The following is an 18,936-nucleotide window of genomic DNA, read 5'->3' as shown; positions in this document are numbered from 1 at the left end:
TTGCTAGTGTAAAAATGTCAATCTCTCCTTGTGCGTGTTGCAAATAATGCATCTGTAGATCCAGTTTCTCGTGGAAAAGAGCACCCCGCATATCATGCACTGAAGAAGCCGTTCTGGGGCAAAAGGCAAACGGGGTCCCAGTTTGTGAGTTTCTGTGCGCGGGGCAAGTTGAGGTAGGGGCAGGGTCTGGGGCATATGCGGCCTCTCGTTCATGACTGCCTGTGGTGTAAAAAAGATATTTGGGTGTGGAGGTCTGGGAAGTGCACCAAACTGCGACAGAGTGAAGAGGTGAGGACCAGGCAAAGCAAGAGGAGGAAGCGGAGCAAGTGGAGGTGAGAAAAAGGGAGAAGGTTGATTTAGGATTATTTGAGTGCCTGTTACCATTGGTTGTTTGCTTGCGCAGCTCCTGTCCATTCCCTGGCTTGAGTTGTCCAGCGAGCAGGGTTTGTGGACCCACAGGATTAGTCTGGAAGCCCCATACTGGTGCTCCGATCCCTTGGGCAAAACGATGGGGCTCGTATTGTAAAGAGATGGGAAGCTTTTGTGAGGAAGTCTGACTCTGTACACTGGCCCAAGATGGTGACACTTGCTTTTGCTGTAGCTGGAAATCATGATTACCACTAGTTTCTCAGAGGGGCTTATAGTCCTTTGGAATTCCTGGTGGTGGTGGGAGGTCCCACAAGGTGCTACTTAGGCCATGAGATACAGAAGTTGAAATTGGCATAGCACTGCTTTGGTCTATTTGAGCTGAGGTGGATGCACCTGCTAAGCCTGAAGCCCAATGCTTTTGCGTCTCGCATCCGTTCCACGGCTTCTCTAGCTGTTAACAGTCGACGGCATTACTTGAGGATTATTTATGTCCCAGAGTCGGTCATCTTTTTTAGGAGGTGCAGGTGGCTCAATTTGGGCTGGCATTGGGGCATTTGCCCATCTACACAGTTGTAGCTCTTGGCCCAGCTTATTTGGAGAGCTAAGTGTACTTGGTGGTACTGGAGTAGGTCTGACGCTCCACAATGCCGCCCCATCCATGTATGTGGCGGGCATGGTAAATTCTCGTTGTAAAGAGCTTACGGAAGGTACAGCAGTAGATGAAGTTGTGCTACTCCAAGCAACAAGTTTTTGTTGTCTGTGTTGCTCAAGCTCATTCACTGCTGATGGACTGGATTTTTTTGGCACAACTGTGGGGAGGGAACTGACAACACTGTTTTTCATTTGTGCAGTCTCTAAACTTTGAACCGATTTGGGGCCTGTCTGAGATACTGAAGCACTTTCAGCCCAGCCTGAAGTTCTCTGATGGTGCTGTTGTGGACCTGGTTGTGATGAGCTGTCAAACTGTGTCTGTTGCGGAGTCAAATGTGGCTGCTGTGACGATGCAATGGGCATTACCGTCACCACCATCCACCTTCCACTGGACAGGTAACAGACGGTTTTCTTGGTTGGCCACTGTTCTTCTGCTGTCTGGCTTGTACATCCACATGAGGGGACACCATGGGAGATTGTGGCTGAAATGCTCTTCTGTGCAACTCATGGTCTCTCACAGCGACACTGGATATTTGGGTTAGAAGTAACTAGCCCTGACCCTCCCAGTGGTCTAGACCAACCCCAACTAGAGCCGACCCCCTCTTCTTCCCCTGCTTCCCCTGCCTCTTATCTTCATACCCGCTGGTAAAGAACTGTACTGGTTGAAACCTTGGCGTTTGCGTGCGTGTATCTTTTGGTGAACAAGAAGACTGCTAAACCAGGAAAAGGTTTTGTGACACTCCTCACAACGATGAGGTCTTTCACCTGTATGAGTGTTCATGTGATCACGAAGCAGATAGGCTAATCCAAAGCTTTTGTCACAAAGGTCACACTTGTGAGGCTTGTCACCGTTATGCGACAGCATGTGTTGCTGTAACTGGATCTCATCACTGTAACCTTTACGGCAGCTGGTACAACGGAATGGTTTTTCCTGATGCAACCTTTGATGGGTCTTCATGTTTTGTAAGAAGGCAAAGTCCTTCCCACAGTCTGGACATTTGTAGGGCTTTTTGCCTGTGTGGATGATGAGATGTTGCTGTAAGTAGCTACTGAATCGAAAGCTTTTGCCACACACTTTGCACTGGTAAGGCTTGTCCTTGGAATGTATGCGCATATGCAACTCTAACACTGAGCGATGCCTGAACAATTTTCCACACTCAGGGCATTTGTATGACTTAATACTTATGCCATCACTGTTCCAGTTTGCTTGTACGTCATCACTGCTTACGGGAAAAGTTTGTTTTATAGGCAATGCTTTAACCTGTTCTAAATATTGTGCAGAACTATGGGCACTTAACACATGCATATGCAAGCTTGTCACCTCACGAAAAATACTCGGGCACTGAGGACATGTGTGCCCTTTGTCCCAGTTCTTGTTAAACTCCTTAGGAGCTCTGTTTGATTTGTCCAATTTCTCATACTCTGTCTCATGAATACGCATGTGGGTTCTTAGGCTAGCCGGTGTGTCGTAGTTCTCTCGACAAAGGGGACAGCTGTATGATTGTTTGTGTTCCTCGCTTTGGTTTGTGTTTTCTTTTCCTGGTCTTTTCACGGTCTCCTGCTCAGACACAGGAGCTTGCTTGCTGCTCGGCTCACTGCAGGGCAGAGAATTATTTTTGCGCAATCTATGCTGACGACAGTGCGCCTTCATGTTCTGGGCAAAGGCAAAACGTTTACCACATTCCGGGCAACTGAAAGGCTTCTGACCTGTGTGCAGGTACTGATGCTGATGCAGAAGGCTGCTATACTTGAAGCTCTTACCACAGATGTTGCACAGGTGAGAGCGAGTGCTGTCTGTATGCTTGCGGCGATGGTCTTCCATGACAGAGTAATGTTTAAAAACCATGCCACATTCGGGGCATTCGTAAGGTTTCAGGGCAGCATGAGATCGCTGGTGGTTGCGCAGAGCTATGTTGTTTGTGAAGATGTGATCACACTCTTGGCATGCAAAAACGCTGTCCCGGGAATGGGTCACCATGTGCCTGGTGACAGAAGACTTTAAGTGGAATTCTCTGCGACACAGAGGGCAGTGGTAAGGCTTATCTGAGCTATTGCTGCAGTTGTGGAGCCTCAGCTTATCGACTGTCATGAAGATCTTTTCGCATTCTGCACATTCGTACCTACCCTGCTCTTTCATGAACGCCTCTTTCTTTGCAGGAACTATTTGTTCTTCTTTCACTTTATGTTCATTTCTGTGTTTAATGAGGATGCTGCGATGCTGAAAGGTAAGGCCGCATTCTTTGCAGGTAAGGGTTGTGAGCTCATCTTCATGTGCGTGAAAATGACGGTGTAGATTAAATGTCTCCCGTCGCTTGAACTTTTCTCCACATTCCTTACATTTAAACCCCCACTTTTCTGATTCTGCTGTTGTATCATCTTCGACCCCTTGGTCTGGCTCTTCACTATCGTCACTGTCATCATCATCATCATCATCATCGGCATCGTCGTCGTCATCATCATCATCATCCACAATGTCCTCTATTCCATCTATGTCTCCCACAGGTGCCATCTCCTTCTCTGTGCTCCTCTCTCCAGAACATGAATTTTCTTTCACCCCAGTCTTGTCTGCATCTACATCAGAGGTAATGTTAGCGTCAACACACTGATCCTGTTGCACCTCTTCAGCTTCCCCCGTAACATGGCTGAGGTCTGGAAAAGAGAAGTGTGCAAATGTTAATACTGATAGAAGAGATGGCAACAGTAAAGCATTTAATCAATGATTTGGTAGATGATTGGGTTCCACATAGTTTTAAGAAACCTCAATATGAGTTTTCATTCATTGGGCATTCTGAGTCCATATACCCTGTTGGTCCACAAACATGTTAGGAATAATATGCTTCCAGATATTTCCTGATGCAGCCAAAGTTACGCATGCCGCAGCCCATTTTGAAATCTGAACATCTTCTGTGGCTCAACCAAACTTTTAATCACAATTTTGATTGATACATGAGACTAAGATGAAGTTGGGCTAAAGGCCCCCTGACACGAGCATGACTTTAGACTCACGCACGAGCACGCTGTCATCCTGATGGCCCCACCCATGCCATTCTTTTTTCCACCGCCTGCCACGTGCTCTGCACTGGACGCTGTGTATATAAAATAATTATTTTGTGGTGGATTATTCATTTTTATGCAAACTGGCCACTGAAAACAGTCCTAATCGCTTCCTGAATCAGAGAGGATGCTGGAGCTGTTCGCATACGTGCGCGCCTAACTACCTGCAGAAAGCACTTGGAGCCGTCTAAAAAGGTAATTATTTGTCATGTTTACATGGTCATGGCTTGATAAAACAGTTGCGTGTTCTTTCCTTCTTGTGTGCAGGTGTTAAAGTATGCTTATAAACACATTAACTTCTTGTTATACATTCAGATGAGCTGTGCTCTGATGCGATCCGCTGACGTCACCACTCGCTCTAATCGCTTCTTCTTTACTCAACTTGACGAGCTGCACATCGTGTTGGCGATTAGATCACAGCACGTAGCACGACATTTGTGCATGAAAGATTTTTTGAACATTTCAAAATTCTCTGTGAGCAATAGCACGCACCGGCACCCCTCTCACATTCAGTCTGCACCCATTAAAGACAAGTTTTCTCTCCAGTACGACACAGGTCGTGCTTGTGCGTGAGTCAAAGTCATGCATGTGCCAGTAGGCCTTAAGATAAAGTTGGGCTTAAGGCCCATTGACACGAGCATGACTTGATTCATGCACGTCGTGTGAGGATCCCACCTGCTGTGTTCCCAGCTGGATGCCGTGATATGTTCCTACCATCCCTGCCACGCGCTCTACACTGGATGCTGTTATATAAAATAATTATTTTGTAGCGGATTAATCATTTTCTCTGCAAGATGTCTGTTGAAAATGGCTCTAAGCGCTGCCTGAATCACAGAGGACTGCTCCAGCAGCACCGTTCACACTGAATGAGCTGGACAAAGCATTTGGAGCCATCTAAAAGGTAATTATTTGTCATGTTTACATTGTCATGGTTTGGTAAAACAGTTGCATTTTCTTTCCTTTTCTCTGCACCGGTTAAAGTATGTTTATGAAAGATTTAACATCTGGTTATAATCCTTCAAACAAGCGCTGCGCTCTGATGTGATCTGCTGACACAACCACTCGCTCGTGTTCACTTCTTCTTTATTTCATTTGAACGAGCTGCACTTCGTGTTGGCGAGCAGATGGCGCCATGTAGCATGACATTTATGCGTGAAGGATTTTTTGAACATTTCAAATTCTCTTTGTGCAATTGCACGTGCCAGTGCCCCTGTCATGTTCAGTCTGGAACCATTAAAGATGAGTTTACTCTCCTGCGAATCAAAATCATGCTTGTGTCAGTGGGTCTTTACTTTTAAATTTTATTTACTATTATTATTATTATTATAAAACACAAAGAGGTTTTTATTACTTTTAAGGACCTCAAATGGCTTCCCAGCAGAAGGCCCAAAAGGTGTCCGCAGTCAACACTATGGGAATTCCCGTTCTAATGTTTTTTAGCACCCCCCCCCCAACCCCCGCCGCCCCAAAAACAGACCACAATCCATCCATGACCTGAAAGAAGCCAGCATTTGTCCAGATCCAGAAAGTTCAATTCTCTGATCAGATAAGAAATGCATTACGATAGTTCCTGTGCAAGTTCCTTAACACCTATATCTACACCCCCCCCCACCCCCCCACCCCAAGTGCAGTTGAATGCTGCCCTCAGTGTGAACAAATTAACACCAGGCATCATTACAAAGCATGAAATCAGACAGGAAAGTGCAACAGAAACGTCCTGCATTTACCATTTACAGTGGAGGAAATAAGTATTTGATCCACTGTCAATTTTGCAGGTTTTTCCACCTACAAAGAATGGAGAGGTCTGTAATTTTTATCGTAGGTACACTTCAACTGTGAGAGACAGAATCTAAAAAAAAAAAAAAAAAAAAAAATCCAGAAAATCACATTGTATGATTTTTAAATAATTTGCATTTTATCGCATGAAATAAGTATTGATCCCCTAGAAAAACAGACCTTAACAACTGTATATGCCGACATATCTGGATTGGACTGGAAGTCTTGCAATGAATTCTGGCCTTGGACAGCTGTCATTTTGTATTATGGCAACTGCTGTGGCTATTTTTGTTGTAGAGAAAAAAAAAATAGACAGAGCTCACAACCAAATAAGCAGTGAACACAACAGTGATCTGAAGAAAAGAACTGAATCCTACATTGATTCCTGTTTGTCCACGTGTGTGGTAGACAAGAAATGGCATGCTGAAGAATTGTCATTTCCAGGACTAACATGCTTCCACCGTGCACACAGCTTTTGCAAAGTGTCCACATATCGGTTGGAGATGATAGTGTTGCTGTGTAGAGAAAATCCTAGATTTCCATTAAATGGGGACAACATTTCAGTGGAAATCTACGATTTATAAGATCATGGACATTGGAATGCTAATTTCATAGAATGTCTATTTCATCACAAATAAAAAAATATATCACAGATAACGTACCTGATTGTGTATATTTGTTATTTTCTCATTCATTAAATTTTAATGTAATTTAATTTAAATTTCAGGTGGCTGTTTAACAAACTTTCTTCAAAAAAGGTGATTTAGCTGATGCTTGGCCCTGGGCCCTCGACAGGCAAATACAGTGTATTCATATATATCAGAATCAGAATCAGAAGAAGTTTATTGCCATTGCCAGTGAACAGGATTCACAGACTAGGAATTTGCTTTGGTACAATGGTGCAACATTAAGAAGAGATAAAATGCTAAGATAAAATATAACATATGTGTCAAAATAAGATAAAATATAAGATAAAAAAAAAAAGAAATATGAAATATGAAAGGCTGTGTGCAACAGAGAAACAGAAAAAACAGTGCAGTGGGAGGAGTGCAATTAAAAACCAAAGTACACTGTCTAAAGTGACCCGTGATAAAATGATAAAGTGACAGAGTTAAGCTTAAAATGACTGAGTTATGAGGAGTTCATGAGTCTAACGGCAGAGGGGAAGAAACTGTTCTTATGGCGGGAGGTTCTGGTCTGGATGGACTGTAGCCTCCTGCCCGAGGGGAGTGGTTTGAACAGACCGTGTGCAGGGTGAGAAGGGTCAGCTGTGATCCGACCTGCTCGGCCCACAGTCCTGGAGACGTGCAGGTCGTGGAGAGATGGAAGGCTACAGCCGATCACCTTCTCAGCAGAGGCCACAATGCGCTGCAGTCTGTGTCTGTCCCTGGCTGTGGCCCCGGCGTACCACACCGTGATGGAGGAGCAGAGGATGGACTCGATGATGGCCGTGTAGAACTGCACCATCAGCTGGACAGGCAGCTTGGCCTTCTTCAGCTGCCGCAGGAAGTACATCCTCTGCTGGGCCTTCTTGATGAGGGAGCTGATGGTTGACTCCCACTTGAGGTCCTGGGTGATGGTGGTGCCGAGGAAGCGGTGACAGACCACAGTGGTGATGGGGCTGTTGGTGAGGGCGAGGGAGGGCGGGGGGGTTGTGGCTTTCCTGAAGTCCACGATCATCTCCACTGTTTTCTGGGCGTTGGGCTCCAAGTTGTTGCTGCTGCACCAGGTCACCAGCCGGTCCACCTCCCTCCTGTAGGCAGACTCATCCCCATCCGAAATGAGTCCGATGAGGGTGGTGTCGTCCGCAAACTTGATGAGCTTTACAGAATCGTGGCTGGAGGTGCAGCAGTTAGTGTAGAGGGAGAAGAGCAGAGGGGAAAGGACACAGCCCTGTGGAGATCCTGTGCTGAGAACCCGAGTGTTCGAGACATTTTTTCCCAGTCTCACACGCTGACTCCGGTCCGTCAGGAAGTCTGTGATCCACCTGCAGGTGGAGTTGGGCACGTGGAGCAGAGAAAGCTTGTCCTGGAGCAAAGCTGGAAGGATGGTGTTGAATGCAGAGCTGAAGTCCACAAACAGGATCCTAGCGTAGATTCCTGGAGAGTCCAGGTGCTGCAGGATGGAGTGCAGGGCCAGGTTTATGGCGTCATCTACAGACCTGTTGGCTCTGTAGACAAACTGCAGGGGGTCCAGGAGGGGGTCGGTGATGGACTTCAGGTGGGATACAACCAGGCATTCTAAGGTCTTCATGACTACAGACGTGAGAGCCACAGGCCTGTAGTCATTAAGTCCAGTGATGCGTGGTTTCTTGGGGACTGGAACTATGATTGAGGACTTGAAACAGACTGGAACATGGCATGACTCCAGGGAGGTGTTGAAGATCCCCGTGAAGACTGGGGCCAGCTCATCAGCGCAGTGTCTCAGGGTGGCAGGAGAGACACAGTCTGGGTCCGGGGCCTTACATGGATTCAGCCTTTTGAAATGTCTCCTCACGTCCTCCTCTTGGACCGAGAGGGCAACAGGGGGAGTGGGGAGGGCAGCAGTGAGAGGGGGGAGGTCCAGAGTGTTTAAATATCCAGTTGTGTGGGGGGTGGGGAGGTGTGAGTCCTTGTCTTCAAACCGTGAATAGAAGACGTTCAGGTCATTGGCCAGCTTGAGGTCGTCAATAGAACGAGGTGCTTTGGGCTTGTAGTTGATCTCTTTCAACCCCCTCCACACAGAGGCCGAGTCGTTGGCAGAGAACCTTTGCTGCAGACGTGAACTGTACATGGATTTAGCCTTTGCCACCTCCTTGCTAAATCTGTACTTTGCACCTCTATAGCTGTCTCTGTCTCCTTCTCTGAAAGCCACCTCTTTCTGCTGATGGAGCTGCTGGAGTTTAGGTGTGAACCAGGGCTTGTCATTGTTATATCTCACCCTGGTACGCTGTGGGATGATGCTGTCTTCACAGAAATGAACATATGACGTCACAGTGTCCGTGTAGTCATCTAGACTGTCTGTTGAAGCCTCAAACATATCCCAATCCGTGGTGGCCAAGCACGTAGCTCCTCTACAGCTTCATTGCTCCACACTTTAGACGTCCTCACAACAGGTTTAGAGAGTTTTAGTCTCTGTCTGTACGTGGGGATCAAGTGGACCATCACGTGATCTGAGAGTCCCAAAGATGCACGGGCCACCGCGCGGTAGGCGCCACTCACTGTCGTGTAACAATGATCTAACATGCTCCCTTCTCTGGTCAGGCATTTAACAAACTGTTTGTATTTTGGTCATTCCTGACTGAGATTCCCTTTGTTAAAATCGCCGAGAATTATAACAAGAGAGTCCGGAAAGTCTCTCTCCACGCTCATAATCTGATCCGCGAGCGCGCGCTCGGCCTCGTGCACGTCCGCGCTTGGTGGAATATACACAGAGCAAAGTATGAAAGAGTTAAACTCACGTGGAGAGTAGAACGGTCTGCAGTTTATGAGGAGATATTCCAGAGAGGGACAGCAGTGTTCGTAGATCACAGTCACATCGGAGCACCAGGCGTTGTTGATATAGAAGCAGAGTCCTCATCCTCTAGTTTTTCCACCAGAGTGCTCGGTCTCTGTCTGCGCGGAGGAGTTGGAATCCCTCTAGTTGGAGTACACAGTCCGGTGTCTGTGCATTTAACCACGTCTCCGTGAAGCACAGTACACAAGATGAGGAGAAATCTCTATTCTTCTTCATCAGCAGTGCCAGCTCATCCATCTTGTTGTGGAGTGAGCGGACGTTGGAGAGAAATATCCCAGGTAGGGGCGTGCGCATGCCCCTTCGTCTGAGGCGCACGAGAGCTCCAGCGCGTTTCCCTCTCCGCCGTCGTCTCACTTTTTTGGCCAAAAAGTGAACCAGTTCAGCTGCAGGCACTAAAAAAACTGGCATAATGTCTGTGGGTGTTGATTTGATGTTTAGAAGCTCCTCGCGGGTATAGGGACACGATGACACACGATTCACGCACAAAAACAGCACCAGAATACCAGGGCGCCTTCACGTGGCACCATCTTGGAAGGGTTTTCAGTGTATACATATATACACACACACACATATATATAAACAACAAAAATCTGCCCTATACTCGTAAACCAGCCCTCATGAGATACAACAAAAATTAGGGCTGATAAATCATACACTTCTATCAATTTTACTGCCCTGGAAACTGTGGCAATAAAATCACGGCGATACAAATTGTAAGGCCCCTTCCCCCCTAGTGTGCATTTGGTCGAATTGCGTGTTAAGTGCGCATAAAGCAGGAATCGTATGTAAACCGTGTAATTTCGTAGCTGCTTCCAACACCTCGTAGACCTGTTGCTACAACTATTTGCACACGCCAGTGGCTGACAGAGTGTGCACTGTATGAGCCCATCGAACCTTCTCGTCGCAGGTGTTGGCCAAATTCCAGGTGACACGCATGGACATCTAACACCACTCGCATGGAACTTAGGAAATGTGTGCCCATTCGCATTCTTAGCATGTCAACAGTCTGCAGACAATCATTGTCATACTGGCAGTGAAATCTGTCTAAGTGCCCCACGAGTGTGGCTTTGGTGTGTTCGCTAAAAACTGACAGGAGGTGTGGCCACCCACTGAAGCAGGTGTGGAGATCTGTCATTCTGGACATCCCAGCTGGACAGTACTGTGTTTGGACGGACATGGACTAACAACTGACCACTGTGATGCGCGTATGTCTGTTTGCTGTCATCAAGTGCACATAAATAAAAACATATTTCACCATGGCTGCAGCGAGTGAGCGTGCGCACATGGACAGGCTGTCCCCAGGTTGAAACGGACCATCAGATCATAACATGCAGAAGGCGATCTGACTTTCACGTCACCCACGTGAGCTCTGTTCCACATGATGCAGTGTCCTGCGGCGTGCTGTCGGCAGGACACGCGCCAGCAAATGTGGACATGAATGAGATGAGCGAACTGCTTCTCATTCATGTCATTTCATGACTGTGCATCAGTGACCATGGGTGATCTACAGAAGAACAGACTGATCATAGTTGTATTGCCTGCTTGATGAGAGGGATTTAATACAATGCGCTGTTTTTATATGGTGTGTCATTTTTATTTATTTAGTTATTTTTAAAATACATCCATGTGCTTCCTGATATGAGGCAGTTTCCAGCTCCTCTCACAGGACAGCAATGGTAGCTCACTGGTAAAGTTTCCAACTGGCAAGCAGAGCTTTTGGAAGGCACGGGTTTGAATCCTGTGGGTGATATATATATATATATATATATATAGTATCCCCAGTTATACAACTTCATGATGAAGTGGGACAGAGGAGGGTTTTCTTTCACCAAAACACCAAATGCCTCAGTAGCCAAGCTCGCAGCCTTGTTGAGTGCAGGGTTTTCACAGCATAGAGGAGAACTTGGCATGGCATAGGCACGTGGTGAGTGCTGCAGATGTGAGTATTACAGGAGAGTCTGGGGGCATCCCACTGGAAAATTTTGAAATTTATAACCCCATGAAACACTATTTCCCTAAATTAACTGTACTGACTAAATTTTGTGAAGCCCAAGATTTTTTATCTTTGTTACAGCCTTACTTTAAAGCCAAAAGATACAAGGCATTAGACAAAAACATGTAAGACATGATGTGTGTCAGAGGAACATCACAACTGCTAATTTATACACAGCATTTTTTTTTGTTGTTGGTTTTTTTTCCCCTCTGTCTGCATATATAGTAATGGTAAATGCCACACTGGCAGAACCATTTATGAACATTAATACACATATATGCAGTTTATTCTTGCAAGACAGAAGGTATGTAGTACATGAGTGAATGTGGTGTGTGTGTGACCCCCATCCGCTCTTCCTGATCAGCCTACAACATCCTACTCAAAGCCAACCGACAGCTTCTATCAGGAAGGGCCGACCACCAAAACAACACAAAGACAGACAAGAACGAGAGATGAGTGGTGAAGACAATAACTGTGACGTTAGACACCGAGGAGACGGGGCCCCAACCATACAACATACCATAACAAACAACCACACATGAACAAACAGTGACAGCAACAGTCTGTTTTCTAAGTAGTGAGCATCCACGCCCTAATCCAGAGCACCGTAGTGTTAATCCTCTTAAGAGCACCCAAAAACCGAACTGTGGTGATGGCCACAAACACGTGACCATCCACACACAGAGACCAAGATCACAGCTAAATATCCGATCACTGCTGTGGCTGGTGTGTTGGGCCAAGACAAGAGTACACAACCTTACCATATGACATGGACCACTCCGGCATATCAGAAGCCACGCGGCCGGCCGTGAGCGACAACGGAAGTGGGTCCAGGACGCAGGGCCCCGGGGGAGCCAGGAGAAAAGGGGCAGCAGAAGGGCACGGGGGCCAGGAAAGGCAGCCCCCGCAGCCACCGGGCAGCACAGCAAACCAACAGGGGAGTGGCCCGACGGCGCCGGAACGCACCCCCGACAGCACCCCCACCCCACAATGCCGCAGGGATTCGCCCCACACCCAAGGGAAGCACACAGGGCGCCGGCATGGGCCCACCAATAGGGGGAGCCCCTGAACCACACCACCCGGGCCATGGCCCCCAAGGGCGGGAGCGAGCGGCGGCAAGGACGTGGGAGCAAAGGAGCCACCGCAACTAAATCCAAAGCACAAGGTAGGGACCACCGAGTCACATGAGGGCGGGGTCCAGCCCCCAGACAAGAGGCGAGGCCTGACCCCGGGGCCAGGAAGAGCACAAGGCCCCCCAACAGCCAGGCTCCCCAGCGCAGCCAGCGGTGCCCCCCCCCCCCCAACCTACCCCCACCCCAGATCCCACCCAGCCACCACAGCCCATGACCAGGAGACTGCCCGAGTGAGACCCATCCCGCGGACACCACGACCCCCCCCTCCCCCCAGCGGCTGCCAGCCCCCCAGTGCCAACACCAGCGCCCCACCACCCCCACCCACCCTCACAACGGGCTGCATGACTCCGGGCCCCACAGGCCCAGAGCAGGGCCAGGGGACCACAGCAGAACCGGCGAGGCAGACCCCCTACCCCAGACATCCACAGCCACCCGGGGCCAACCCCACGCACCACACTCGCCCTACCTACCAACCCCCCCATAGTTGTTACAATTAATCTCCCTTGCTGTGTATGACCCCCTAAGTGTGCAAAGAGAAAGTGTTGCATTAAAAGCAGGGTAAAAGATGGCAGGTGGCAGACTGCCGTGGGTGGCCACGGCACACCGCTGTGCCACAGCCAGCCCTGCAAACCCACCACTGCCTAGTGACCTCGACTCTAAATTAGTGAAGGTGTTTACTAATACACAGCAGTTTTCTAAAGAAAATCATTACAAATGTTTTTTTTACTTCAAGGTTAATTTCTCATTACTGTACAATTTGAAGTTAAAAAACATTTCTTGCATTAGAAAACTTGGAATTAAAACAGATCCAAGTACAAAAAAAAAAGTGATTCTTTAGAAACCATTCATTTGTAAATTAAAACCATAATCTGTTGTCATTTCAAATTAGATTATTTCTTGATTAACATTATAAGGAACTTGGGCATTTATTTTTAGACAAATGTTTCCATTTTCAAGTCTGGTAGATTCATTCACTTATATATGCATTTCAACCAAGACAAAACAAAAAACAAAACACACAGTAAATAAATATACATATTTATTATAAACACAACAGGAGATGATGTAATGACTGCAGTGTGTCTGTTAATTAGGATTTCTAAGTGTGACATAAAATCTTATGATGAAATTATTTTTTTACTTAGTCATTCCAATATTTAATTATGTCCTTGTTGACTGTGTGACTGATTTTACTGTAATCAGGACAGAGTAATTATTAAAATATGTATTTGACAATTGTAGTGATTGTGAATGCTTTGTGGCAGAGCTTCTTCTACCTGTGCATGTGAATTTCTGACTGACCTTTGACTTCATGGACATGTTTAATGATTCATTCATGTAATGTTAAAATGTAAAAGGAAACACCTTTATCAAATAATGAAAACAGTTACTCTTTAAAGAGCTTTTGTTTTATTCTGAAGTGTAGAAGCAGGTGTGAGTTTTCAGAGGCAACAGGTGAGCTGGACTCTCAGGACATTTAAACAGATGGTCTCTTCCTCAGCTTGAGCCTCTTGATGGAGTTTTTGGAGACACTTTTCTCATATTCTGAAGAGCAGAGATGTTCTCTTCTTCCGTCTGGACTTTAGGTTTTGGTGTTCAGCTCCACTGGATGTTTTTGAAGTGCATTTGTATTCACAAAGTTCTCTGCACAGCAAATGTTGAAATGTTCCTGATATGGGATAAGTCAAGAAATAGGTTCCTTTCAATATAAAGAAACAAGAAACAGTGTTGTGCTATTTTCTTTGTCTGATTACTGGATAGGAAAAAAAAAAATCTGTTATTTAAAGTTGACACTTTTCTTGTAGTCAGAGCAGTAACCATTAAAAAACCGTGTAGCTTTATTTGGTAAAAATAAAAATAGCTCAAACAATTTAGGAAAATAAAATGTTCACTCAGCTCAACAGTGATTGATTCAACAGCCTGCAGCTAAACGCTAAGCTAACATTAGCTAATAAAAACTTAAGTGGTGCAGTAATGTCATGTTTTATTTTTGAATACTCACCTCAGACAAATCTGCAGAACCTCCGTTGCTCAAACTGTGTGTGTGTATATATACAAGGTCTGTCAATAAAGTATAGGTCCTTTTTATTTTTTTCAAAAACTATATGGATTTCATTCATATGTTTTTACGTCAGACATGCTTGAACCCTCGTGCGCATGCGTGAGTTTTTCCACGCCTGTCGGTGACGTCATTCGCCTGTGAGCACTACTTGTGGGAGGAGTCGTCCAGCTCCTCATCGGAATTCCTTTGTCTGAGAAGTTGCTGAGAGACTGGCGCTTTGTTTGATCAAAATGTTTTCTAAACCTGTGAGACACATCGAAGTGGACACGGTTCGAAAAATTAAGCTGGTTTTCGGTGAAAATTTTAACGGCTGATGAGAGATTTTGAGGTGATACTGTCGCTTTAAGGACTTCCCACGGTGCGAGACGTCGTGCAGCGCTCTCAGGCGCCATCGTCAGCCTGTTTCAAGCTGAAAACCTCCACATTTCAGGCTCTATTGATCCAGGACGTCGTGAGAGAACAGAGAAGTTTCAGAAGAAGTCGGTTTCAGCATTTTATCCGGATATTCCACTGTTAAAGGAGATGTTTTTAAATGAAAGACGTGCGGATGGATTGCTGCGTCGACTCGCAGCCGCCGCAACGCTCCGCCACAGGAAAAACACCTCTGTTGGAAGCCTTAAGGACAAGTTGGAACATGTCCAGCTGTTAAACAATTTCTCATATACTCACTCCACTGAAAGCCATCAAAAGCCACCTGGATTTTAAAAATGGTTATCAACACGGAGGCGTGGACCCGTCCGCACGTCTTTCATTAAAAAAAAATCTCCTTTAACAGTGGAATATCCAGATAAAATGCTGAAACCGATTTCTTCTGAAACTTCTCTGTTCTCTCACGACGTCCTGGATCAATAGAGCCTGAAATGTGGAGGTTTTCAGCTTGAAACAGGCTGACGACGGCACATGAGAGCGCTGCGCGACGTCTCGCACCGCGGGAAGTCCTTAAAGCGACAGTATCACCTCAAAATCTCTCATCAGCCGTTAAAATTTTCACTGAAAACCAGCTTAAATTTTCGAACCATGTCCACTTCGATGTGTCTCACAGGTTTAGAAAAAATTTTGATCAAACAAAGCACCAGTCTCTCAGCAACTTCTCAGACAAAGGAATTCTGACGAGGGGCTGGACGACTCCTCCCATAAGTAGTGCTCACAGGCGAATGACGTCACCGACAGGCGTGGAAAAACTCACGCATGCACACGAGGGTTCAAGCATGTCTGACGTAAAAACATATGAATGAAATCCATATAGTTTTTTAAAAAAATAAAAAGGACCTATACTTTATTGACAGCCCTCGTATATACTCAAAAGTGAAGAAACTCGGAGTGAGTGTGTTTGGCCGGTAACACTGGCTGCTGGCTCTCTGTCTGACTGACTGGTGTAGGTCTGTGGCCGGGTGAGCCACAGCTCCGTCCGGCCTTACTGACGAACAGTCGTTGAAAAAAGCTCCTCCCAGCAAGGTGATGTCCGTCACTTTTTCTTCTGCTTTTTCTTCATTAATTTTGTGGTTATGACTTGCAGACTGAGTGTTTCGCTTTTTAACTTCTGCTTTTTTCGGGAACACACGACGCTTCACAAAAGGAGCAAATAAAATACATCAGCGACAACTAATTATTACCGCATGTGCGTGAATAGACTTACAGTCATGAATACTTTTGTGTTGCTAACTGGGATGTTAAATAACATGTGACATGTCCTTTAAAAAAGAAAACAAACAACAAAAACAGGAACGCCTCCCTACGCTGTTTGAATCACAGCGCAGGCGCCCAAATCATAGCGTAGGGGATCTAAATCACAGGAAAGGGGCCCCCTATGCTCAACTGTGCTGGAGAGAACCCTGGGGTGAATTTAATTTTTCTAGTATTATGATAATAACCAAGTCCTGGTCATAAACAAATTCTCCAAGAGGCAGCCCATTAATGTTCAGTCGCATGCATGATGCCAGATGGTCCCCATTCGGAAACAAATATTTTAACAAAGCCATCTGAAATGGAAATCAGGAATAATAGCTATAAACATTGTTGGTGAGGATTAGGCCAATTATAGCACTTCAACTAATGTTGACTGCCTCTACTGGTGGTTGGCTCTCACTGCGGTATTGTATCACTTCCTGTTCCGGAGCACAGCAGTTAGATTGATCTAGTTAACTAGATAACGATTTGTTTCACAGTGTAATCTTCACGTGCCTTAACTAAAGCACTCCCTCTGCTGAATCACCTCTAAATTATTTACACATTATTCACTTTGTGTGTTTTTAGGAATCCGCTACCTTAGCGCAGCTACTAGCTCTTAGCCGATTTAGCATGGCGGCTTCTCCTGTCTCTCCCGCACTTTTCTGCTCTGGGTGTGAAATGTTTAGTTATTCCTCGGCCTCCTTTAGCAGTAATGGTACTTGTAATAAGTGTAGCTTATTCGTAGCTTTGGAGGCCAGGCTGGGCGAATTGGAGACTCGGCTCCGCACCTTGGAAAATCCTACAGCTAGCCAGGCCCCTGTAGTTGGTGCGGACCAAGGTAGCTTAGCCGCTGTTAGTTCCCCTCCAGCAGATCCCGAGCAGCCGGGAAAGCAGGCCAACTGGGTGACTGTGAGGAGGAAGCGTAGTCCTAAACAGAAGCCCTGTGTACACCGCCAACCCGTTCACATCTCTAACCGTTTTTCCCCACTCGGCGACACACCCGCTGAGGAACAAACTCTGGTTATTGGCGACTCTGTTTTGAGAAATGTGAAGTTAGCGACACCAGCAACCATAGTCAATTGTCTTCCGGGGGCCAGAGCAGGCAACACTAAAGGAAATTTGAAACTGCTGGCTAAGGCTAAGCGTAAATTTGGTAAGATTGTAATTCACGTCGGCAGTAATGACACCCGGTTACGCCAATTGGAAGTCACTAAAATTAATATTGAATCGGTGTGTAACTTTGCAAAAACAATGTCGGACTCTGTAGTTTTCTCTGGGCCCCTCCCCAATCGGACCGGGAGTGACATGTTTAGCCACATGTTCTCCCTGAATTGCTGGCTGTCTGAGTGGTGTCCAAAAAATGAGGTGGGCTTCATAGATGATTGGCAAAGCTTCTGGGGAAAACCTGGTCTTGTTAGGAGAGACGGCATCCATCCCACTTTGGATGGAGCAGCTCTCATTTCTAGAAATCTGGCCAATTTTCTTAAATCCTCCAAACCGTGACTATTCAGAGTTGGGACCAGGAAGCAGAGTTGTAGTCTTACACACCTCTCTGCAGCTTCTCTCCCCCTGCCATCCCCTCATTACCCCATCCCCATAGAGACGGTGCCTGCTCCCAGACCACCAATAACCAGCAAAAATCTATTTAAGCATAAAAATTCAAAAAGAAAAAATAATATAGCACCTTCAACTGCACCACAGACTAAAACAGTTAAATGTGGTCTATTAAACATTAGATCTCTCTCTTCTAAGTCCCTGTTAGTAAATGATATAATAATTGATCAACATATTGATTTATTCTGCCTTACAGAAACCTGGTTACAACAGGATGAATATGTTAGTTTAAATGAGTCAACACCCCCGAGTCACACTAACTGCCAGAACGCTCGTAGCATGGGCCGAGGCGGAGGATTACCAGCAATCTTCCACTCCAGCTTATTAATTAATCAAAAACCCAGACAGAGCTTTAATTCATTTGAAAGCTTGACTCTTAGTCTTGTCCATCCAAATTGGAAGTCCCAAAAACCAATTTTATTTGTTGTTCTCTATCGTCCACCTGGTTGTTACTATGAGTTTCTCTGTGAATTTTCGGACCTTTTGTCTGACTTAGTGCTTAGCTCAGATAAGATAATTATAGTGGCCGATTTTAACATCCACACAGATGCTGAGAATGACAGCTTCAACACTGCATTTAATCTATTGTTAGACTCGACTGGCTTTGCTCAAAATGTAAATGAGTCCACCCACCACTTTAATCATACCTTAGATCTTGTTCTGACTTATGGTATGGAAATTGAAGACTTAACAGTATTCCCTGAAAACCCCCTTCTGTCTGATCATTTCTTAATAACATTTACATTTACTCTGATGGACTACCCAGCAGTGGGGAATAAGTTTCATTACAGTAGAAGTCTTTCAGAAAGCGCTGTAACGAGGTTTAAGGATATGATTCCTTCTTTATGTTCTCCAATGCCATATACCAACACAGGGCAGAGTAGCTACCTAAACTCTGTGAGTGAGATAGATTATCTCGTCAATAGTTTTATATCCTCATTGAGGACAACTTTGGATGCTGTAGCTCCTCTGAAAAAGAGAGCCTTAAATCAGAAGTGCCTGACTCCGTGGTATAACTCACAAACTCGCAGCTTAAAGCAGATAACCCGTAAGTTGGAGAGGAAATGGCATCTCACTAATTTAGAAGATCTTCACTTAGCCTGGAAAAAGTGTCTGTTGCT

At 45.8% G+C, this 18,936-nt stretch overlaps 1 protein-coding gene across 1 annotated transcript in view; it reads right to left on the bottom strand.

Annotated features, from left to right (window-relative positions):
* Positions 1-659: 659 nt before the first annotated feature.
* zgc:66448 (uncharacterized protein LOC327401 homolog) overlaps positions 660-18,936 on the bottom strand; it is a 39,957-nt gene continuing 21,680 nt past the window's right edge. Inside the window, exon 2 of the mRNA XM_034175120.1 lies at positions 660-3,670. Within this exon, the coding sequence (XP_034031011.1) occupies positions 1,607-3,529 (1,923 nt within the window). The 5' untranslated portion in view covers positions 3,530-3,670 and the 3' untranslated portion in view covers positions 660-1,606. The remainder of the gene's footprint in view (positions 3,671-18,936) is intronic.

This window comes from Thalassophryne amazonica, chromosome 7 (genome assembly GCF_902500255.1).
Source record: "Thalassophryne amazonica chromosome 7, fThaAma1.1, whole genome shotgun sequence".
Lineage (NCBI taxonomy): Eukaryota > Metazoa > Chordata > Actinopteri > Batrachoidiformes > Batrachoididae > Thalassophryne > Thalassophryne amazonica.
The sequence above is the reverse complement of the archived record's forward strand: the minus strand, read 5'-3'. Positions and strand labels throughout refer to the sequence as shown.